Source organism: Mytilus californianus, unplaced genomic scaffold (assembly GCF_021869535.1).
Source record: "Mytilus californianus isolate M0D057914Y unplaced genomic scaffold, xbMytCali1.0.p SCAF_4, whole genome shotgun sequence".
In the NCBI taxonomy this organism is placed as follows: Eukaryota; Metazoa; Mollusca; class Bivalvia; order Mytilida; family Mytilidae; genus Mytilus; species Mytilus californianus.
In genome coordinates this window covers 74,938,304-74,963,340 of record NW_026262690.1, presented here as the reverse complement: position 1 = coordinate 74,963,340, position 25,037 = coordinate 74,938,304, and the positions used below count along the sequence as shown (strand labels likewise).

The 25,037-nt window shown below is 31.5% G+C and overlaps 1 protein-coding gene across 1 annotated transcript; it reads left to right on the top strand.

The window, feature by feature from the left end:
* Positions 1-883: 883 nt before the first annotated feature.
* Positions 884-23,818, top strand: LOC127737077 (uncharacterized). Its single transcript, XM_052247610.1, has 9 exons — positions 884-961; positions 2,319-2,432; positions 10,265-10,412; positions 11,093-11,240; positions 14,960-15,059; positions 15,658-15,758; positions 18,517-18,683; positions 20,598-20,738; positions 23,686-23,818. Exons 1-9 carry the CDS (start codon positions 884-886, stop codon positions 23,790-23,792), a joined length of 1,104 nt encoding a protein of 367 aa, XP_052103570.1. The 3' UTR covers positions 23,793-23,818.
* The last annotated feature ends 1,219 nt before the right edge of the window (positions 23,819-25,037 follow it).

The following is a 25,037-nucleotide window of genomic DNA, read 5'->3' as shown; positions in this document are numbered from 1 at the left end:
CATTTTATATTTTTGTCCAGGGTGTTGTCTGTTTCTAATTAAATAATGATTTTCAATTGCCCAGTTGGCAAAGTCGTTTTAGTCCCCTACCGACAAAGTCGAAGGGGACTTCAGGTTGAACTCCGTCTGTCTGTCTGTCTGTCTGTCCATCCGTCAGTCCGGCAAATCAGTTTTCCAAACTTTTTTTCTTCTTGCTTGAAGATATTGATTTGATATTTGGTGTATTGTTTTATCATGACAAGTTCCAGATCAAGTTCGAATTTTGTTCCAGTCTGATGATTTTGTGCAGAGCTATGGTCATTGGAAAATTCACTTTAATAATCAGTTTTCCACACTTTTTTTCGTCATACTCGAAGATATTGACTTGATATTTGTTATATAGTTTACACCATGACAAGTTATAGATCCAGTTAGCATTTTGTTCCAGTACAATGAATTTTTAACCGATAGGGGACTATGTATTGCCATGCAATACTCACAGAATGCTTGTTTTATTAAATGTGCTTTTGATCATTGGCTTTTATTTTATCCTAATGTTACTTAATTTATTGGACACTTTTATCATTTAATGATTTATGTTAATGGCTACTTATTATTCCGAACGGTATACCATCAAGTCCGGTGATTTAGTTCATTGTGTTACATAATGTTGAATTCATAAACAATATTGAATATACATGTGTGTGCAAACTCGTACGTCTTTATAAAAAAAACATCAGAAACAAGGAGCTTAATATTAAGTGAAGTATTGCTAAGCACGTATGGAACAGATATGAACTCTGTGCCGGAGATTGGGGAAAACCGGTGACAGCAAGAATTGATTGCCGAGTTTATGAGCTTCAGTCCTTGCTTAGAAGTTGATTTAGAACATTGCATTGACACCATGGCATCAGTTTTGACACCATTTTCGCCACCAGACTGGAGTAACAGACTGTCACACATTCCTAAATATTTTGTTAGGGTTAGCATCTACAGAATAAAAAAACTTTAAACAAACACAAATCAAGAAGAGACAACTGCTGGTTCAGGGCTTATGTGAGTCCAAATAATTATGACGTCTTGAAAGGCTATTTTATTTTCTGTGACGCCTTATCAAAAATAGCCTTTAAGACGTCATAATTATTTGGACTAGGCTAATGCAGGCAAATTAGTATGGAAATCGTCCAAAATGAAATCATCTAAATATTTTACTTTTACGCAATAGATTTATTTTTAGATATATTGATTAAACTGCATGGCATTCTATTGCTGTGTCTTGTATTTTTTTTTCAATATCAATTTACCGTATTTGAAACTTTCAAAGTCTACATGAATGGTAATTGGAAAATTTAGTTTTATAATAAACTAAGATAGCATTCTGCGCTCACTCGTATAGCAAAACATTAGCTTCAGGGATAGCTGATTTACTAAAAACAATTACAACACAAATTTTTGATCTGAAGATCTTGAAAGGGGCATTTATAGCTACAATATAGACAAAATATTAAAATATGTGTTTTCTTGTTTCAAACATTTATAAAAGCGGAATATCGAAACATTAAGTTGTTAGTAGCAGTCAGTTTGGTTCAGTTTGAACAAAATAAGCTAAAAAATATCGCAGATGTATTATTTGCTTGCATTAGTCAATAATTCAACTCATTTGAATTCGTATTCATGCGTCCTTTAATTAAATCCTAAGCTGAAGCATGTGGAGAAGAGTTACGTATTGCCTAAGCATGTAATTAAAAAGAAAAAATGTCAACATTGAAAAAATTGAAACAGGTAGCCAACAAGAAGAATCATTTCTTTGACTGATTTGGTCCACACAAAAAAACATTCTTATAGGTAAAACAATGATTTCCATATTTTTTAATCTACGACATGAAATCAAACAGACCTAGTCAGTAAATGTTTACACGTGCCTGCCTGTCTATTTATATTTATATGTATGTTTATATCAGGTGATTTGACCATCAACAGTCTTTAGAGGACATCTTAAGGTTAAAACAGAAGGCTTCTAGTCAAAAATACGCAAGAAATGCTAATACATTAAAATAATCACGTCATTGTTAACTGTTTCTTTTAGACTTTTTGTAAATTGGATATAGTCACATTTTAGTGTGGTGTATAAATCAAATATAAGAAATTGAATCAAATTGATTAACATGAATTTGACAGGTAATGCTCCTTTAAAGACATATGGTCAATTACAATAATTAATTCATAATCCTTATTTTTATTTTGCTCCATCCAGATGTTGCCAGACTTGTGGGTAAAAACAAGAATTTTGAATTTTCTTGAAAACACTTACAAAAAGATGACTTTCAAATCTTTTACAGCTTGGTAATATGAATACACCAATCCATGAGTGGAGACTTCCGAATGTACCCAGTGGTTTTAAAGTTTACATTAAGAGAGATGATATGCCTGGGTCAACATTGTCAGGTAATAAGGTGTGTTGATATTGTTACCTTTTAGCTCATCTGGACATAGCCTATAATTGCTTACATCCACTTTATTCAAACTTTGGTGGATACCACATACCACATCTTTTTTATATAATGAACTTTTGCATATATTTTGATATAAAAGTAAGGACATGTAGTATGATTTCAAATGAGACAACGATCAACACCATCAACCTGCAAAGATGTAACTCTATAGATGCCATTCATCTTTCTTTCTATGACTTGTTCAGAGTCAATATAACTGCTGACCCATCTTGTTTTTGTGGATGCAACATTGAGACTGTACATCATTTCTTTTTCGACAGTTCTTTATATACACACCCGAGAGAAATTCTGATGAACAATCTAAGATGTCTCCCTGATGACCTTATACTGAATGTTAAGTTACTAACATCTGGTAATCCGACCTCTCGTATGAACAAAACTTCCATATATTTAAACATGTATTCGAGTTCATTAAAAGGTCTGAGAGATTTCTTGTTATATGATACTAATAGTGTATTTGCGGTACATTCACGTCGTCATCATCATCATTGCCAATTTTCCGTTATTATTGTTTTATCTTTTTTCAATAGATAGACTCGTAAAGTATTGTTTATTCTGAATTATTGCATGCTTATATCAATACTGTATTGTAATTTAATGTTATTTGGAGCGGACTTCATAAGTATGGTTTACTTGTGTCCAATCCATTTTACTTAGAGTAAATTAAATATGTTTAAACTAAACTAAACTAACTCTATAGGTTTCTGTACAGCTTTCATCAATTAGCAAAACCCGTACCTTATCATGTTTATATGTATGTGTTATAGTAACCTATATTACATTTTGATTACACAAGATAGCAATTTTAAATACAAAACAATCCAAAGCATAGAAAAATGGCTTGATTTAAGCTAATATTTTTTTAACAGTATACATATAACACGAATGACAGAGGGCAACCACTATGCAACTGCCTTGGGACATGCACATAAAACATGAGGTTACATTTACAGGTTTGTGAGAGCTCAAATGTCATCCTAAACAAGAATAGTAGTGTAACAGCAAAACATTAGAAATAACTCTAAAATTCTGATGAAACAGGCTTGACTCATCAGATGGGTACTTATCACAAATCGAAAAAGACACAAAGTACTGATATAAGAGTACTCACAGTTACTGCAACTAGTTCCAAACCCAACTTCAATACTAAAATTGAATGTACAATTATTGGTCCTAGTAATAGAATTTAAATGAACTATTTTGTTTTAACCCAGTGAACCAGAATTGAAACAAGCATGGAAACTATTGTACTGAAGTTTAAATTTCAAGATTATTTCAAAGAAACTGGCAGCTGACGAATAGGATCATCTTTAATTTAAAAAAAAAACCAGAAAATAGGCATATTTGTTCTCTGTTGATTGATTCACTCCTTGCCTAGCATCTGTCGGGGTTTACATACCTTAAAAAATGGTTTCAAATTACAATTATGAGGTATGTTCCAGGGTGGCTGCACTTGACCACACATTTTACATCTCTGACCTGAATTCATGTGTGTCCCCTTCAGAAATAAGATTATTTGACAGGTGCATTAGTTTTCTTTTGGTGTCAATTTACACATTTTGTTTTCAATGTTGCACTGGTCAACCTATAATTTGCTTCTCAATTTTTAGCTTGAAAATTGGCCATTTTATATATTTTATTCCTTTCAATATAACTTCATTAAATGCTCATTAAAACATGTTATAATATAGCAAGATGTAGTTCTAAAATACAGGAATTTGGTATTTAATTTTTTACTTTGACTCTAACTCTCTATACCATATCAATGTTTGTGTCCATAGTGATATGAGTATTTTTTTCAATGATTATAAGCGATATACAATAAAACCAATAATAATAAGTTGCTTTCTTTAAAAAAAGAAATGTAATCGTGATCGTGGTATATATGAGCAGATAATTGTTATATAAAGATGCATGAATTTACCTGTTTTTTTTTATATAAGATGTAGAAAAACTGACAAGAATTCTTATTGTAACTGCTGTTCAATGTTGGGCATAACTTTTTTGTTAAAGAAATCATTTCGCTCTCTCCCATCCCTTTCTCTTCATATAGATAACATTACAACATGCTAAATAGGAGGTAACTACTGTATGTTCCATTCTAAGGTGCTGTTTTGGAAATTAAAGGTAGCTTCCTGGTTACAGTCGACATGTAAATGTGAAAACAGTCTTTGTGACAAGTAAATGTGAAAACAGTCTTTGTTTTGAAGAAGTTAAATGAAATGAATCATGATTATTTGTTTTTGTAACCAGTTTGAAAATAGATTTTTACCCTAAGCTATATTTCTTATTTGTTAATCCCGAACTAAAATCGTTTTGGAAAACTAATTACACTCGTTAATATGGTTTGGTCATTGGCTACCATATTCAGGATATGCTTGATCTCAATTTCTTTATACACAGGCAACAAACTCCAATCAGGCTTTTAGAGTAGAAACAGATTGAAACCTCAACTTTATACTTCAATCAGTTTGTTCAAACAAATCTCACTTTTTTCATTTCATAACATGTCCTTTTGTTAATTAGCCAAAATATAATGAAGTTGTTGATTTGTTGTTTTTATACGATTATGTTACAGACAGGGAAATAGGAATAACAGTGCAAATTCAGTATAGCTCATGTCCAGTAAGCAATCTAAAAATCCTGTTTTTGCAATCGCATATCTGTTGAATACGGATATTGATTTTAAGAAAAATAATTTGTTACTAAGTTGTGCTATTTTTTCTTATGAATACACACGATTTTGTATCGCCTAATTTGTAAATATATCGTCCTATTTTGAGGGTCGTCAAGTTGGTTACTTATTCCTTATTCCTTATTCCTTACTTCTTCCTTATTCCTTATTCGTTACCTATTCGTTTCTTATTCCTTATTCCTTATTCGTAACCTATTCGTTTCTTATTCCTTATTCCTTATTCGTAACCTATTCGTTACTTATTCCTCATTCCTTATTCGTTACTTATTCCTCATTCCTTATTCGTTACCTATTCGTTACTTATTCGATTTTAATATGTTTCCCCCCTTTTAATGCTTTATTTTCTTATCTCTCTAATAGTTCTTGAATATCGAGGTGAATTTACCATTTTAGCGGGAAGGTATCCGTTTTTGCGCTCGACTGATCCCCCTGTTACTAATTAAACACTACTTATTTGTTCCTTATACATTTTTATACGTTACACCTTTGAATTGCTTTATTTTCGTTTCTCTGGTGTTGATTCTTGGTTCGTAGAGGTGAAATAACCCAATTAGCGCATGTGTACCCATTTTTGCGCTGTACTGATACTCTGTTACTTATTCGATTTAGATATATTGCTCCCTTTTATTGCTTTATTTTCGTGTCTCTGGTGTTGGTTCTTGGTTCAAAGAGGTGAAAATACACCATTAGCACATATGTACCCGTTTCAGCGCCCGACTGATACCCTATTACTTATTCGTTACTTATTCATTTTTTATACGTTGCATCGTTGTAATGCTTTCTTTTCTTTTATTTTCTTCTCTCTGGTGTTAGCTGTGGGTTTGCAGATGGGAAAAAACCCTATTAGCACGTATGTATCCATTTCAGTGCTCAACTGATACCCTGTTACTTATTCGTTCCTTATTCACTTGTAATACGTTTGTTATACGTTGTACCTTTAAAAAAAAACTTTTAAATTGTTTTCTTGTCTCTGGTGTTAGGTTTTGGTTCTTATAGGTGAAATAACCCTATTAGCGCGTATGTACCCGTTTCAGCACTCGACTGATACCCTGTTACTTATTCGCTACCTATTCGTTCTTTATTCACTTTTTATACGTTGCATCTTTTTAATGCTTTCTTTTCTTTTATTTTCTTGTCTCTGGTGTTAGGTGTGGGTTTGTAGATGGGAAATAACCCTATTAGCGCGTATGTACCCGATTCAGCGCTCGACTGATACCCTGTAACTTAATCGCTACTTTTTGGTTCCTTATTAACTTTTTATACGTTTCATCTTTTTAAAGCTTTCTTTTCTTTTATTTTCTTGTCTGTGGTGTTAGCTGTGGGTTTGCAGATGGGAAAAAACCCTATTAGCACGTATGTATCCGTTTCAGCGCTCGACTGATACCCTGTTACTTAATCGTTCCTTATTCACTTGTAATACGTTTGTTATACGTTGTACCTTTAAAAAAAATGTTTTTCAATTTTTTTTCTTGTCTATTGTGTTAGCTATGGGTTCTTAAAGGTGAAATAACCCTATTAGCGCATATGTACCCGTTTCAGCGCTCGACTGATACCCTGTTACTTATTCGCTACTTATTCGTTCCTTATTCACTTTTTATATGTTGCATCATTAAAATGCTTTCTTTTCCTTTATTTTCTTGTCTCTGGTGTTAGCTGTGGGTTCGTAGAGGTAAAAGCACCCTTTAAACAGGTTTTAACTTTTTTTTAAAACTTGAGCGCGTATGTTCATTACTATCCCCTGCATTAATATTGAACTGAACTCGAGTTATAATATACTTCCATTTTACGTAGAAGAACCACTATAAGCACCCACAGTGTAAGCACCACAGATTTTAATATTTTTTATCAGTAAAATTATTTAAAATAGTTGTTTATGAGTTATTTTATATACAAGTAGTGATTGAATACAGTAAAGGATTCATTTAGAAGAGGAATAAATAAAACTTCTTAAATAAAAGAAAACATAAATAGGTGCAACGTATAAAAATATTTTCACCTCCACGAACTAAGATCCAACACCACAGACACGAATAGGTGCAACGGATGAAATCGAATAAGGAACAACTAAGAAGCGAATAAGTAACAGGATATCAGTCAAGCGCCGAAATGGGTACACATGCGCTAATAGTGTAATTTCACCTCTACAAACACAGAACCAACACCAAAGACACAAAAATAAAGCAGTAAAAAGGTGCAACGTATAAAAATCAAATAAGGAACAAATAAGTAGGATAAGTAGAAATATCACCAGAGACAAGAAATAAAATAAAAGAAAGCATTTAAAAGGTGCTACGCATCAAAAGCAAATTAGGAACAAAAAAGTAACGAATAAGAAATAGGGTTTTAGTCCAGTGCAAAAACGGTAAAATGTGCGCTTAAAAGGTAACCAGAGACGTGACAAAAATAAAGCAGTAAAAAGGTGCAACGTATAAAAATCAAATAAGTAACAAATAAGTAGCGAATAAGTAACAAGGTATAAGCCGAGCGCAAAAATGGGAACCTATGCGCTAAAATGGTAATTTCACCTCTACCAACCAAGATACCAGATACAAAAAAAAAATAAAAGAAAAAAAGCATTTAGAAGGTGCAACGTATAAAAAGCGAATAAGTTACAGGTATCAGTCGAGCGCAGAAACGGGTACACACAAGCTATTAGAGTAATTTCACTTCTACGAACAAAGAACCAACACCAGAAACACAAAAATAAAGCAGTAAAATGGAGCAACGTATAAAAACCGGATAAGAAATAAATCAGTAGCGAATAAGTAACAGGGTATCAGTACATCTGTTTCTGTACCATTGTACTTTGGTTTACGAGAATAAAGATATATATAGTTACGGAAACAGGTACACATGCGCTAATATGTTAATTTCACCTCTACAAACCAAGAACCAACATTAGAGACACAAAAATAAAGCAATGAATAGGTGCAATGGATAAAAGTCGTCTCGAATAAGGAACAACTAAGTAGCGAATACGTAACAGAATATCAGTCCAGCGTCGAAACGGGTACACATGCGATAATAGGGTCATTTCACCTGTACGAAACAAGAACCAATATCAGAGACACAAAAATAAAGCAATAAATAGGTGCAACTTATAAAAATCGAATAAGGATAAATACATAATAAGAACAAACACCAAAGACACAAATATAAAGCAGTTAAAAGGCGCAACATGTAAAAATCGAATAAGGAACAAATAAGAAGCGAAAAAGAAACAGGGTATCAGTACAGCGTCGAAACGGGTACACATGCGCTAATAGGGTAATTTCACCTCTACGAACCAAGAATCAATATCAGAGACACAAAAATAAAGCAATAAATAGGTGCAACTTATAAAAATCGAATAAGGAACAAATACGTAGCAAATAAGTAAGAGAGTCAGTATCATTCGAGACTCTGTCAACTAGACCCTAAAAATTCGCTCATGAATACAGATTGCCTCAACTTCTTGAAAAAAAAATGATGGAATTTCCAGAAACTTTCACTGATTCTTCTTAAGGTGGGACATGAAGTTGTTCATCTGCTTCTTCAACTTTTAGTCTGATTTTGTGTGTGTGGGGGGGGGGGGGGTGGTGTCACATACCACAAAGAATAACACTCATTGTTTCTGTAAATCGTTTCATATCTATAGAATTATTTTAAGGACTCAAACGCATATTCATTTATGAACTGTTTCGATATGACATATAATTTATGCATTTAATATACCTAAAACCTTAAGGTGCCTTTAAATTTGGTCGTAATTTCCAGGGTTAACGTGCATTTTTAAATAAGATTAAGTATGGTTTCTTTATATAAAAAAAGGAAGATGTGGTATGATTGCCAATTAGACAACTCTCCACCAGAGACCAAATGAGGTAGAAGTTAACAACTATATGTCACCGTACGACCTTCAAAAATTAGCAAAACCCATACCGCATAGTAAGCTATAAAAGGCCCCAAAATGACAAATGTAAAACAATTCATATGAGAAAACTAACTGCTTGAAGTCATCGAGTTGTCTTTTGTTTCCTTATTTATATTTTTATAACAATATATATTAATGTAGAGTCTTAATTACTATAAATAGAAATTCCTTATCTTATCTCTGACTGTATCATCACTCAGTCTCTATAAAAGACATTCACTATTTTATCCCTGACCCTGTATTAGTATTTCACCACTGCTATTGCATATGCATAATATCCGACATCACAGGCATCACGCCCAAACATTATATTATTCTTTCAGAATCGGAACCAAAACGCTTAAAATATTTTTATAACTTTAAAAAATAGAATGTTTTGTTGTACATGTAGCATCTTATATCTGCATTGCCGGATTATAAGGTTCAGTTTGTTTTTCTTTAATTCATTTTCTATCTATTTTAATTTGGATTTTGATAACGATTAAGGATACTTTGTTTCAATATTTTAACCATTTGAAGTAATGGACTTCAAATAATAATTCCATTTTTTCTATTTTAGTTAAAATAGAAACAATTTTAGAAACTCCTTATTTGTTCGCATCTTTCCTGGACGTAGAATTTTAATTGCTGCTTAAACGGGCTTTGCTCTTTTTTAATAACGCTAAAATTGGCTCAGTTTTATAAGTTTATAAACGCCCTATCCATTGACGGTCACTTAATCGCCAATGTGAACACAGCTTGTATTTCAGAAAACTTAACATATCATGCATATGCGACTCTAATTTGATTAACTACTGATGTAGGATATCAATCAGCCTCGATTAACACTTATCTCTATAGCAACTGTAAAACGCTAATACATATTCATTCGATCAATTAATTACCTTTTACGCAGGCAATCATAGAAGAGAAAAGATGTATTCTGAAAAGATAGTAGGCATTTCCGGTATTCTGAAAGACTACAAAAACAACCTATAAATATGCATGAACCCTCGAGGGTTCACGCAATGAATCTGATCAAATTCCAAAATGATGATAGTTTCTTTATAAGATGAGAAGAAATGGAATAAATTAAAACCTGTCAAACATGTTAAAAAAAACAATTTATAAATATATACTTGTAAAATTTAGAGTGGGACCAAATTATCAGTGTCTTCATTTCAGGTCAGAAAACTAGAGTTTTTATTTGCTGATGCCATTGACAAAGGCTTTAAGAATGTAATCACTTGTGGTTTTATTCAGTCTAATTTTACCAGGTCTGCAGCAATAGCTGCAGCACAGCTTGGGTTGAAGTGTCATCTTCTGTTAGTAAGTCCAGAAGTGGTAAGATGTTTGTATTTACCAGTATAAAAGTATATATCGAGAGAGAGAAAACAACATATAAATGGAGAATGATGATTAAAAAGGCCTATCAAGGGGAATGTTTTGTCTCTCAGGCCTTCCCTGAGTTATATACATGATATAAAAGTATTTTCATGACGTTTTCTTAAATTTCTATATATAAGTGGACAGAGAAGGTTTAAAAAGAATAAAGGTAGATAAGCATGCTTTGGAAAAAATATAGGGATCAACATTATGTAGACACTAAATGTTTAATTATTGACGTGTGTTTCAAAATACTGAATTACATTTGATTTAAAATGAAAAAAAAAACTTCCGAAACCAAACAAAGAAAAATTTTAAATTAAAATAAACAATACTAGCTGGTACACATGAAAATGAAGTATTACATCCATAATTTCATAATTTCTTAAAATGATCAAGACCTGAAAAAAGTACTGCAAACCTGAGACTACTTTAACAGTCTCATTGCAAACTTGATTTTTAGGAATGTTTTTTTCCTCATTGACTAAAAACATTCATAATTATCTCCCATGCCAACTATATGATTAGACTTTTTCAAGAAAAGAATTAAACCAGTGATTGTCAAATAATTTCTTTGACAGCCTTATACCATGGAATCAAAAGAAACTGGTAAACTTTCTTACAAAGATTGCAGTGCCAACCTAACATATGAAGGAAATGTTTTATTGGACAAAATGAGTGGCGCAAATATCTATTTAATATCATACAGGCCAAATCCGAGCAAGTATGGGAAAAACATAACACCAAGAATGGAAAAACTAGCAGCACATATCAAGTAAGTATGTAATTTATATGCTTTTCGTAATCAATTCTCTTCATACGATAATTTAAGCCATATGATTCTCCAATTTTAACTAAAAGATGAAAATTTTTCATATAAATGAATGGCTAATTATGCTCCCGCCGTAGCAGAGGGGGCATTAAGTTTTACCCTTGTCCGTCTGTACGTCCGTCGATACGTCCCAAAATTAGTTTCCGTTCTCTAACTTTAGTTTTCCTCAACCAAATGTTATGAAACTTATACACAATTGATTGATTGTATGTTGGTGTTTTAACGCCACTTTTAAGCGCCACATTTGGGCTATTTTGTGGCGGCCAGTTTTTATTGGTGGAGGAAGCCGGAGTGCCCGGAGAAAACCACCGAAAACTGACAATCCTAGTCAATTAAGATTGGAGTCGAGTGCACCCGCACGAGCGGGGTTCGAACTCACAACCCCAGTGTTGACTGGCTAGTGACTACAGTAGTATAACTACTAAGACCACTTGGCCACCGAGGCCCCTCTTATACACAATGCTTATTAGCATAAAACACAGGTCTAGTTTGAATTTTGGTGGCGTCACTTTTATCATTCTAGAGTTATGCCCTTTTACAAATGGAAAAATTGCTGAAAATTTTCGATTCTGTTCTCTAACTTTAGTTTGTCTCAACCAAATGTTATGAAACTTATACACAATGCTCATTACAACAAATCCAGATCAAGTTTGAATTTTGGTGGCGTCACTTTTACCGTTCTAGAGTTATGCCCCTTTACAAATGGAAAAATACTGAATTTATCGTTTCCGTTCTCTAACTTTAGTTTGTCTCAACCAAATGTTATGAAACTTATACACAATGCTTATTACCACAAAACTCAGATCAAGTACACATTTGGGTAGCGTCACTTTTGCAGCTCTTGAGTTATGTCTCTTTATTTTAGATATAAAACATATGGTCATATACTTTCTTTGAACCGAAAAATCCTTTATTTTTTCCAAATCTTCAGGTTATGTTCTGCTATTGAATTATATTCGTCCCATACTCATATTTCTCTAATTCTCGAGTGGCGCAAGTAACTATTTAATATCATACAGGTCAAAGCCGAGCAATTATGGGAAATACATAACACCAAGAATGGAAAAACTAGCAGCACATATCAAGTAAGTATGTAATTTATATGCTTTTCGTAATCAATTCTCTTCATCCGATAATTTAAGCCATATGATTCTCCAATTTTAACTAAAAGATGAAAATTTTTCATATAAATGAATGGCTAATTATGCTCCCGCCGTAGCAGAGGGGGCATTAAGTTTTACCCTTGTCCGTCTGTACGTCCGTCGATACGTCCCAAAATTAGTTTCCGTTCTCTAACTTTAGTTTTCCTCAACCAAATGTTATGAAACTTATACACAATTGATTGATTGTATGTTGGTGTTTTAACGCCACTTTTAAGCGCCACATTTGGGCTATTTTGTGGCGGCCAGTTTTTATTGGTGGAGGAAGCCGGAGTGCCCGGAGAAAACCACCGAAAACTGACAATCCTAGTCAATTAAGATCGGAGTCTAGTGCACCCGCACGAGCGGGGTTCGAACTCACAACCTCAGTGTTGACTGGCTAGTGACTCCAGTAGTATAACTACTTAGACCACTTGGCCACCGAGGCCCCTCTTATACACAATGCTTATTAGCATAAAACACAGGTCTAGTTTGAATTTTGGTGGCGTCACTTTTACCATTCTAGAGTTATGCCCCTTTACAAATGGAAAAATTGCTGAATTTATCGTTACCGTTCTCTAACTTTAGTTTGTCTCAACCAAATGTTATGAAACTTATACACAACGCTCATTACCACAAATCCAAATCGAGTTTGAATTTTGGTGGCGTCACTTTTACCGTTCTAGAGTTATGCCCCTTTACAAATGGAAAAATTGCTGAATTTATCGTTTCCGTTCTCTAACTTTAGTTTGTCCCAACCAAATGTTATGAAACTTATACACAATGCTTATTACCACAAAACTCAAATCAAGTACAAATTTGGGTAGCGTCACTTTTGCAGCTCTTAAGTTATGTCTCTTTTCTTTATTTTAGTTATAAAACATATGGTCATATACGTTCTGTGAACCGAAAAATCTTTTATTTTATCCAAATCTTCAGGTTATGTTCTGCTATTGAATAATGTTCTTCCCTTACTCTTGTTTCTCTAATTCTATGATTTTTTCTGTATGTAGTGACTTTAATATGACACCTTTACGTAAGAAATTTGGCAATCGCACTGCACAAGTCAAATGTGAAGGAGAAAATGTGATAGAAGAAAAAGTTAGCAAATGTAGGAAGGTAGTATTAACAGATTGTGAAAGAATCTGTTAATACACCAAACCATTTAACAACTGTTATGACAAAACTTAGTTTACAAATAGAAACACATTGATGATTAAAAAAAAACCACCGCTCTATTATCTCACGTATACACATTTTTGCAGTGCTCAATATCCATGATTCTGTGTTGATTGTATATCTAGGTTACAATCAGTAAACTTCTGCAACACAACCCAACAGTTATTTCCAAATAGAAATCTTTACGGAGATCCATTTTAATCAGTTGCACAGTCAAATTTATGTTAACCTTATACTTTTGTCAGTAGTATAATTTGCTAAGACTTTTTCAAGTAGCATTATCAATTTAAAATTGTCCATTTATAAATTGAAAATATCAAAGAAACTAAGATTTCAACTTCCTCAGGCAAAGTTGACCCTAGATGGATTTGGATATTTTTAGGTCCTTTTTGGTTATTTAGCTCTTCAATGGTTTTGGTTCTTATACATCCTTGGCTTTCAAATATTCGGCTTTGAGTGTTCCTAAAGAAGTTAAATCCAGAAAAACGCTTCGTACACATGAAGTTTTAAACGTAATGTTTTCATTTTTTTAATTAAATATGTTACGATATAACTGTCAGTTATCCTTTTTTTAATTAAGGTAGATCGGGTGTTTTTTTCTGAGCATCCCGTCTGGGCATATTGCAAAAATACTTTTTACGTTTAAAAATATTTACCAAGTATCATTCAATATACAACAGAAACATCTAAAACTTGAAAATTAAAGATTAAACTATCAAAATATTAAGTGTCGACATGTGTATTTAAAATTTCATAAAAAATCCTTTTAAAATCAAGGGCTGATAATTGTATTGAAATTGATTGGACAATTTGTGTTTTTTTTTATTTATCGACAAAACAAGGCCCATGACCCCCTATTTTTATTGGATATGTTGGAAGTATTTATGAAAAGAAATTCTATCGTATAATGTTTCCTCAATATGGAAAAATTAATTTTCCCCAATATACATTATGTAAAATAACTGTAATTTTGTTTATTTTTCTCTGTATTTTAACGAAATTGTTACCCCCAGTGAGTACATTGTCCCAGAAGTCTTTTACTGAAGTTTAAGTCAAAATCTATTGTCCAACATTTAGACACTCAAGATACCTTAATCTATTATTGATTTAATTGTCCCTATCATAAAGACTCTGTGGTATTGAACAACTCCTAAAACCTGGGGCAAATGAAATTAAAAAACGGGGAAATTCATCATCAGAAGTTTATCTTTACAAACATTTGTACAAACAGACTATTGTTATTGATATTGAATTAGTATATATGTTAAACAGAAAAATAACAGTAAAATTACTTTGTAAATTACGTTTGGAGTTATCTCCCATTGACAGTTATATCTTTTATAGGAAGGAAACAGGAGAAGATTCTTATTTGTTACCGATTGCTGGAGCTAATGTTGTTGGATTATATGGTTATATAGCAGCATTCCAAGAAATGATTTCTCAGGTATTAAAATATCTAATATATGTTCAGTATTTCTGCCAAAAATTGGTTAGGCATTAACATATGACACAAGAATATTGTTTATTTTATACAGTATCAATCTTTTACATGTACCAATAATTATCTTTTTGATATAGTTTGGTCCTTTAAAGTTTTCTAGTTTATGAAAAGCTGTATAATTATAAGAACATATGTGAGTGGTATTACTACTAATATAAATAAGGAATGTGGTATGATTGCCTATGAGACAACTGTCCACAGAGACCAAATAATTTGGATGTTATAACTATAGGTCACTGTATGGTCTTCAACAATGAGAGACAATTATCAGTTGAAGACCAAAGGATGAAAGAATAAAAACATACATATCTCCTTTAATGGCAGAGTCCAGGTTAATTCCTTTAACATTATTAATGGTATGGTCTTTCAGTTTTCTTTTTTGAAATTATGGGCCATGTAAAACTTTCAATCTGCATTTTAAATACTCCCATTTTTAGAAAATAATGTGCAAGCCGGGTTTGTATTTGATTTTTATTTTGTGAAAATAAATTGCCAAATAAATAAGAACTCTGTCCTATTGATACCATTGACAATTATTTAGGGAATTTTAGAAGAGTTTGATGATATTGTGGTTACCTGTGGAAGTGGTGGAACAGCGGCTGGACTTTGTATAGCTAACTATCTAAACCAATCAAAACTCAGGTACTGGTATATTTATCTGCTTTAACCAATTAAATTTTAACATATTGAGGATAGGTTCTGCTTTCTGCATCAGAAAAGTTGAAATTACTGTGGAACCTAAAAATTCGTTTTTTCTTGTGTAATTTTGTAGAGAAATATGAAACTTTTAGAATCTTCTGTTAGAAGGTCAGCTCAACTGATAAAAATTCAAAACTACTAATGTGATATTAGATATCCATTTTCTGTATTATTTAAACAAATGACATTCCGAGCTTATCTATGCTATCAAGTTCTTGAAACTCATAACAGTTAAAACAAACATTTATAGTTTTCAAAGAGAAAGAACATACTACATTAAAATCAATATTATTTGTATACTTAAAGCTGTCTGACAAAAAAATGGAAACAACACGTTATATTATTTCATGCGTCCGAAGCGCTTTTCTGGATTTACATTCATCAGGAACGCTCAAAGCCAAAAATTTGAAAGCCAGGGATTTATAAGAACCGAAACAATTGAAGAGTTATATGACCAAAAAGAACTTAAAAAATAGCCAAATCCATCTAAGGCCAACTTTGCCTGAGAGAGTTGAAACCTTAGTTTCTTTATAATTTCAAAATTTATCAATGGACAATTTTAGAAAGGTTTGTTATAAATCATGTCAGTACCGAAGTACTGACTACTGAGCTGATGATACCCTCGGGTACTGATAGTCCACCAGCAGAGGTATCGACCCAGTGCTGTAAAATATGGAAACAACACGTTATATTATTTCATGCGTCCGAAGCGCTTTTCTGGATTTACTTTCATCAGGAATACTCAAAGCCAATTATTTGAAAGCCAAGGATTTATAAGATCCGAAACAATTGAAGAGTTATATGACAAAAAAGAACCTATAAGATAGACAAATCCATCTAATGCCAACTTTGCCTGAGGGAGTTGAAACCTTAGTTTCTTTATAATTTCAAAATTTATAAATGGACAATTTTAGAAAGGTTTGTTATAAATCATGTCAGTATCGAAGTACTGACTACTGAGCTGATGATACCCTCGGGATCTGATAGTCCACCAGCAGAGGTATCGACCCAATGCTGTAAAAAATGGAAACAACACGTTATATTATGTCATGCGTCCGAAGCGCTTTTCTGGATTTACCTTCATCAGGAACGCTCAAAGCCAAATATTCATAGGGTTAAAGAAAGTCAGAATTGCATATTAAGTTTAGGAATATCAAATTTTTCTAGTGGGAAAGTGGTCTTTGAAATAAATGTAATGCTCTGATAAATCTAAAAATATTTGTGAACTTAGGATTAACTCAGGTTTATATTTATAGGTTTTAATTTAAAGAAAATCATCCCTGTTTCTGCTTTTATATATAGACTCTCCTGCTGTTGCAAGTGGGTCAAGATATTTCTCCACTCAAGATAGTTAAGCTTTAGATTTCCATCATTCCAGCATTACGAGCATGAAAAATAAAAGCCTTTATTATGCCTGCAAACTATTTTAAATGGTTTAAAAAAGAAGCAGAAAGTTTGTGTTAAAAGATCTAGATTGCCAATTACTATGTCTATATTGTAAAAAATTGTAATGTCATTAAGAAGCAATATTTTCAGCCTTTTTAACAATGTTATGTTAGAGGCAGCACGTGTTGTAGCCTTTTTTGCATTTTTGCGATGTGGAGAGTTTACAGTTCTTAGCCATTTTGAATCAGAAACACATTTGTGCGTTAGTGATGTAGAGATGTTTGAAGAACATATTTTGTTTCATCTGAAAAAAATCTAAAATAGATCAGTTTAGACAAGGTGATACTATACCCTTTTACAAAAGTGGTCACATTATTTGTCTTTATATCGCTTAAAAAAGCTACTTGTCTTTACGAAAAAAAACACCAAATATTACATCCGATGCTCTCTTTGTCTCTGATGATGGCAATCCTTTAAGTAAAAACTTCATTATCAAACATGTTAAAATTATCAAAGACAGCTTAGGTCTACAAAGCAAAAAATATAATGGTCATTCTTTCAGAATTGGAGCAGCCACAACTGCACAAGAAGTTCGACTTGAGGACCACTTAATAAAAAAATTAGGCAGGTGGTCATCTGATTGTTATACTCGGTATATCCACACCAGTCCGAGTAATTAAACAAGCTCAAAATCAGCTTGTTTCATCAATTCAAGTGTCATAATTTATTTGTACTAGCAATAAAAGGAGAAATTAACTTAGGACTACAGCTGATATGCATCTGTATTTGGACTTTTCGATAAAATTGTATACTTTTATTCACAATTTTTATCTTATCCCCCAAGTTTTGTGTATATTAATTTTCATTTGTATGTCAAAAGGGGGATAACTCTTTATTGTTTATTATGTGTATGCAGCTGATTTCATTTTAGTCTTAGAATTATATTTTAATAAATAGTTTTATTAGCACTGGTTCTTTTATTTAATTATGGCTTAAAACTATTTAACGTTAAAAAACTAAACAAGGATACACGTACACTAAACACAATTTTGGATTATCTTAGGAGATGCACGGTTTACATCAGCGAGATAATTTTCTTGGTTACATTAAGTGTAGACATCCTATGGTAAAATACTGTTTTCAACAATAAACTCTTTATCAAGCCTTTACATTAAATTTCGAAGGATAATCATAGTGTTTCTTCAACAATAAGGATGAATATAAATATACATATATTAAAATACAAAAATCAAGTTTCTACTTATTATCTATATATATATACATCTTTAGTTACCAAAACTTATTTTAAATACAGAATCCATGCAATAGCTATTGGTGATAACAAGCAATCATTTATGGAACACATCAACGACTCAATAAAAGAAGTCGGACTTGGTGATTCGGTTTGTGCTGATGACATAATAGATATTGTTGATGGTTATAAAGGACGTGGGTATGGCTTATCTACTCCTGAAGAACAAGGTTTGTTGGTAAAATTTATATTTAAACTGTAAGACATATTTGTAGTTTGTAGTCATATTTTTAGTGTCAAATGCCTTTGTACCTAAATAAAAATAGAAAAATTGAAACCAGTTTAGTAACCTGCTTTTGTGCTGATTAAATTGTCATTTGCATTATATTTTTAAGCTAGAATTAAGTTTAGTTAGATAAGAATAGTCACCTATTATATTACTTTGTAGTAGGGATATATAATTCTTAATGTAAACCTTCGATGTTCCAATTTCACTGTGCACAATACTAAGGATATGTGTTCCTACACCAGGTATGCTCAACTTCTCTGAGATTTTTTGAAGATGAACATGAACCAATATATTTTTGTCTGATTAATTTTCCTATCTGTCATCCGTGATGGCTATAGATAACATTATTTTAAAAAGTAGAGAGAACAGTGTTCTGTTTAGAAGAAAATTTAAAATTCTTGCATGTTCTATAATTCATATTTAAAAAAAGATGGATAGTTAACAGTGCATAAGGAAGTAAAATTAACAGTACTGAAACTTTTAAACTCTTGAGTTTTCTCAATTTGTGAAACATTAAGAAAGTAAAGAGAACATGTCCTGTTGAAAGGAAGTTTAAAACTCTTGTTCTAAGATAAATCCCTCCTTTTGTTCATATTTAAAAAGGAGATTGAAATTTACTGATAAAAAGTGCAAAACATTTGTTTATATTGCATAAGGAAGAAAATCAACGGTCTTAAAACTGTGCACTGAAGCTAACACATTTTGAACACATTTCTAATATTTGGAAACATACTCAAGTTTTTGTATTCATACATCCCAAATTTTGATTCTCTCATGTCAAACCATATTGATGCTTATTGCTGTAATGAGAATTCTTTTTTTCATAATTAAAACAAAGAACCAAATTTAACCGTTTTATTTCATGTTAAACTTTGTAGTTAGGAATTAAAAAGGCAACTTTACTAATGTGTTGTTTTTTTTGGGGGGGGGGGGGGGGGGGGGGATATCCTTTTAATCTTTTTTTTTTTGTTGTTTGAAAGATTAGAATAGTTTTGTTATACAAACAAAATATCAAAGGATAAGTTACATTTAAAAAATCTTCTCATTAGTAAGAATAATGGTGAATAGCTTAACTTTTTAACATGAATAGTAAAGATAAAGACAAAAAGTCAATGTAACTGCAACTTGTCAATAATCTGTTATCAGGAATTATGTACACGTATCGTTGTATGGTTTCTTACTCCAGTATGAAATTAGGGCTTACAAATGTCTATAACAATTTTACTTTCTTTTCATTTATACAGTGAACGATGTACAGAGCAGTGTAGAGATGTAGAGGAGAAGTTTTTCCATGCCCTTAAGAGATTTCTTTAAATTCAACTTGTTTTATTATTCTTTGCTTACTTTCTAAAATGATACAGTTCTTTATTTCTTTTTGTGTCTTAAAAATTTCAAGTTTATAATTTAGTACTGAAACTCAGGGCCAATATTCACCACTGACCACCAAGCGATATATTATCAATTGTGGATTTCCTTGTCTGTTATCTGTTTAATTTTGGGTAAATGATTTTGTAGGGAGTAAAAAATCGTTTTTCTTGGCTCTCTTCTTCCATTGAAAACCCAACTACTAATTTTCGTTTGTTTATGATTTTGTGAGTTTGTTTATTTTGCCTTTTTTATTTTCAAAATTTGGAGAATTCAGCAAAGGTTTACTTGTTATATTTTTTATGGAAAATGCAAGGTCCTACCTGTATTTGAATTTTAATCATTGATCTGGAAAAAAATAGATAAATTACAGATAGCCTCAGAATATGATTTTTTACAAACCATGAAATGTGATTTTCATTGCTAGTCCTTGCCAAAACAGCCTCTATTTCTCTGGTCATTTATTTTATAGTAAAATTGTCTTTTTCAGAATTTATTCAGTCAGTGAGCAAAAATACTGGAATTATATTAGATCCTTGTTATACTGGTAAAGCAGCAAATGGGCTAGTGCAAGAACTAACATCAAATCCAGATAGGTTCCAAGGAAACAGAATTTTATTTATACATACAGGTAAATACATGACACCAATTTCCACAAATAATAACAAACATTTAGATATTACAGAGGACAACTTCCTGACTGGCATATTTGAACTGACATATTTTTGAAATTAATAAAATTGATCATGTGGTTATGTATAGAAAATATATACATTTATAAGGCTATAGGATAGAAGTAGATCGTTAGTGTATTCGTGAGTACATTAGATCTGCAGCCTCTTATTTAACTTTATTGGAAATTTGTACATTTTCTCTTTCATCCTACTGTTTATATTTTATTAGATCATGGATAGGACTTGATACTCGAAAATATTCGTCAATGACGTCATGTATCAGTGCAGCAACGTCACATGTATATGTCCATCCGCGTCACTTTATCAATGAAATACACGCAAATTCATTTATATAAAAGAAACCGCTATCTAAACATTTTGTATGCGTAAATAGCTTTACTTTTACTAACTATTTCGTTTTATGTCATATTTTCAACAAAAAAAAACATATTTTTAAGGCAAATTGTCGATAAAAAGACTGCTGACATTTCATATTTTGATACCCAATTCATCAGCACGAATATCAGCTTGCCCACAATGAATATCAGCTCGCCCTTGTGGGCTCGCTTGATATTCTTGCTGATAAAGTCAGTATCCAAAACAAAAATGCCAGTATTCTATATGTATTACGCTGTGGCATATGAAAATAACTCTTTATAAATTTGTGGCATCTAAAATGCCTTTCCAGATTAACCTTCATCAAGAACGTTCAAACCTAAATGTTTCAATACTATGTAAAAATATGTAGACAAGTTAGGAGCTACATGGCCAAAATGAACCTTAAAATATTTGCAAAAGCCATTTAAGGTGAACTTTGCCTGAGGGAGTTGGAACCTTAGTTTCCTAATATTTTTTTGATTTATCAATGTTTTCATTTAAATATCTCCGATCTGGTATACAGTTTATGAGACATTTCCAAAATAAATATTGTGGTAAATCAGTATTATATAATCACTTCCATTCTCTTGTATAGTATAATACATGTTTTTTTTAACATAAGAGTTTTATGACATATATATTTTTATTGTGACACTGGTTTAGTGCTGCATATATTCTTCTGAAACTGATTATGTTATATTTATATCATTGATATTTCACTGCTGTAATCTGATCAGACATTATGACCGTTATCTTATATTTAATTGTCCTTAGATAATTTTTATGTTGAGATTTCTTTCTAATACCCAGTATATGGCATCTCTGTTGATATTTTACCCCTAAAATTTTCTAGCATAGCGCAACCCATTTCTGGAATATCAGAGTTCTCACATTCCTCACATTATTGTTGATTCGATTTGTAATATCAAACTTAATTTTATGTTATTATAAAAGACTGCCATTTTAATTATAAGTTTCCTATTATAATATAAATTATAATTGTATTGATTCATTTAGAAGTGTAAATGTTATGATGCTGTCCTGCTATTCCTACATTTTAAAAATAAAACATACTCATCCTATTCCTACCAACAAAGTACAATAGCTGTTGTTTTAAGGTAATTTGTCGTTTTAGCAATTTAGATTTAACTGATGTACAGGTAAATAAGTGCAAGAAAAAACACCCTTTTCTACTTTTATGATTATAAAGATAAAAATATGGATATAGAAAATTAAATAAGGAAATTTACTTTGAATTTATATAAAAGGAAATTCCGAATATCTCAAATATGAAAAGTAACGAAGAAGAAAAGGCTTAAGGAAGTTTGCTCCTCTTGTTTTTGAATTTTTGCCAGATTTTCGAAATCCTCTGGTTTAATCCATGTAGTGCCATTCAAAAATTTTGCCCGCTAACCCCTTCTTTTCTTTTCATAATTTTATTACGTATAGTTTCAAAAGCCATTTTTGAAAATCTTATAAAATCCTTGTTATTTTTTCATAGTTTTTGAAAGAAAAAGGGTGCAAATGTATGAAAAATCTAGAGAGAATTATTTCCCGCCAAATTTTAAATGGGTTATATCTCGAAAACAAGCACACGAACCCTTCATTCTTTTCTGCTATTTAGTTCCTTTATTTATATACTATAAATTTATAACAATCTTTTAAAAAGCTTGTTATTTTGAAACAGAGTAGCGAACATCCTTAATACAGAAATGAAAAATTCAAATTTAAATCTACATATCACACTTATAGTTTAAAATTTGAACCTTCATCTTATTAGATAGCCTTCAATCAGGGATAAATGTTACAAAAAAAGTATAAGGTATAAGTATAGATAGGACCAATTCATGTATTAGTCACAGATCACAATGACTTTATATAGACTGATTTTGTGATAAATTCTGATATATTCAGTATTTTGTTAATTTTCTAATGGTTCATGTAACAAGCTTTGTGTAGAACTTAAATTATTGTTTTATATGCATACGATTTAATGATAAATTTTCATATCTAAACCTATCATATTTGTCTAGTAATTTTTCTTTCATGTGAAGTATAATATTTTTTTATTGTAGTGCTTAAATTGTGTTAGCAAACCTTTTTTTTAGTGACAAATTTGTTTTGATTTATTTTTATTGGAATCACTCAATGACAAAGACTTTTCATTACACCAGGAAATAAACACAACAGGTTTGAAAAATGATAGAAAAATAAAATAAAGATAGAATAAAGATACAAGACAATTTCAATGAGACATGAACATGCATTTGTTAGAACTTTTTTTTAACATTTTCTACTATTAGTATTTTCGAATTGTACATTGATGAAAACTTAAGAAGTTTTTAATCTGATTTAATCCATTGTTTATTCAAGCATTCCTCCTATTCCTACATGGATTTCTTACAAATGACATACCAGATTTTAAAATGTAGGAATAGCAGGAATAAACCGTTATGACTTTATTTGGTTTTATTTTCTAATTTACTACGATAACATGTCAAGGTTTTGACACAAATTCTGTTACAGGTGGAATTTTTGGTTTATTTGATGGAAAGATGGATTCCTATTTAAGGCAGAGAAAACATCCAGAACCTGTGGTATTATGGAAAGATTTGGATGACTTATCAATATAGATTTATTGAAAATAATAGACACCGGTGTTATAATAAAATATGATGATTTGATGATCACTGTGATAATTTTTAATGATTTTTTTACATAAAGATAAATGTTTTATTGTCTGTATTGCTTGGGCCTTTGCAATGTCTTTATCAAGGCTTTTTTGTAGCAATTTCATTTCAAATGTCTGGCATCAATGCATAATTTATAAAGTTAAAAGAATGTACTGCCATAAGTTGAGGGTAAAGATAATGAACACATTGCCTTAGGTTTGAGGTTTTATGTGTAAAAAAAGATATCATACATAAAAAATATGAAATGCGTCTTGTTAAAATATACTTTTTTTCACATCTTTTGTCTTTTGGAAAATGTTGTTTGTGCTGTATTTAGACCCCTCTACCAAGAAATTTGTTTTGCATGCACACGTATAAAAATTGCGGTTTTTATCCAACGCAATCATAGGTTTGAACGTTGTTTTCAATTTAGACTTGTTTATATTTTTGCGTTTTGGCTTGTATTATATTTGCTTTCGGGTTTATATGATCCGTTCATCCTATTTCGACTCTTCAAAATTCAAGAGTCTATCCTTAATTGAGGTAAATTATATGGCCTTCCAAATACCGTTTCGATTCTTAACATCACTGAAGAGACATTAATAGTCGAAATCCGGATATGGTGTACTGATTTTTGCACCTTTTGTTTGCGGTATACCATCTTTTCCGCAAGTTTATTGTTTTCTGTTTGGTATCAAATTAATAGTTAAGATCCATTTTGTTACATCTGGTGATCCGTTTATTTGGCAATCGCCAATGGCAGTCAGCAGGCTTTAAGAACATCCGTTGTTCGACCTGCTAGTCAAATGCGTTTTGTTAAAATATACTTTTTCACTTTTTTGGTCTTTTAGAAAATGTTGTTTGTGCTGTATTTAGACCCTTCTACCAATAAATTTGTTTTGCAGTTTTTATCCGACGCAATCATAGGTTTGAACGTTGTTTTCAGTTTAGACTTGTTTATACATAAAAAATACATATTTCTTTTAGTGTGGTTTATTTAAAATTAAGCACAAACTTTATAATCCAGAAATTTTATACTGTTGATTGCTGCTGATGGAAGAATAAGTGGAAATTATTTAAATAAAAGAATTATTCGTTTTAATAGTATTCAAAAACAAGGAGAAGGTTTAAGATGACAAAGATCAACAAATCAAATATTCATCTTTTGAATGTACTTTTTTTGCATCCCCTTATAATCTTTTGACA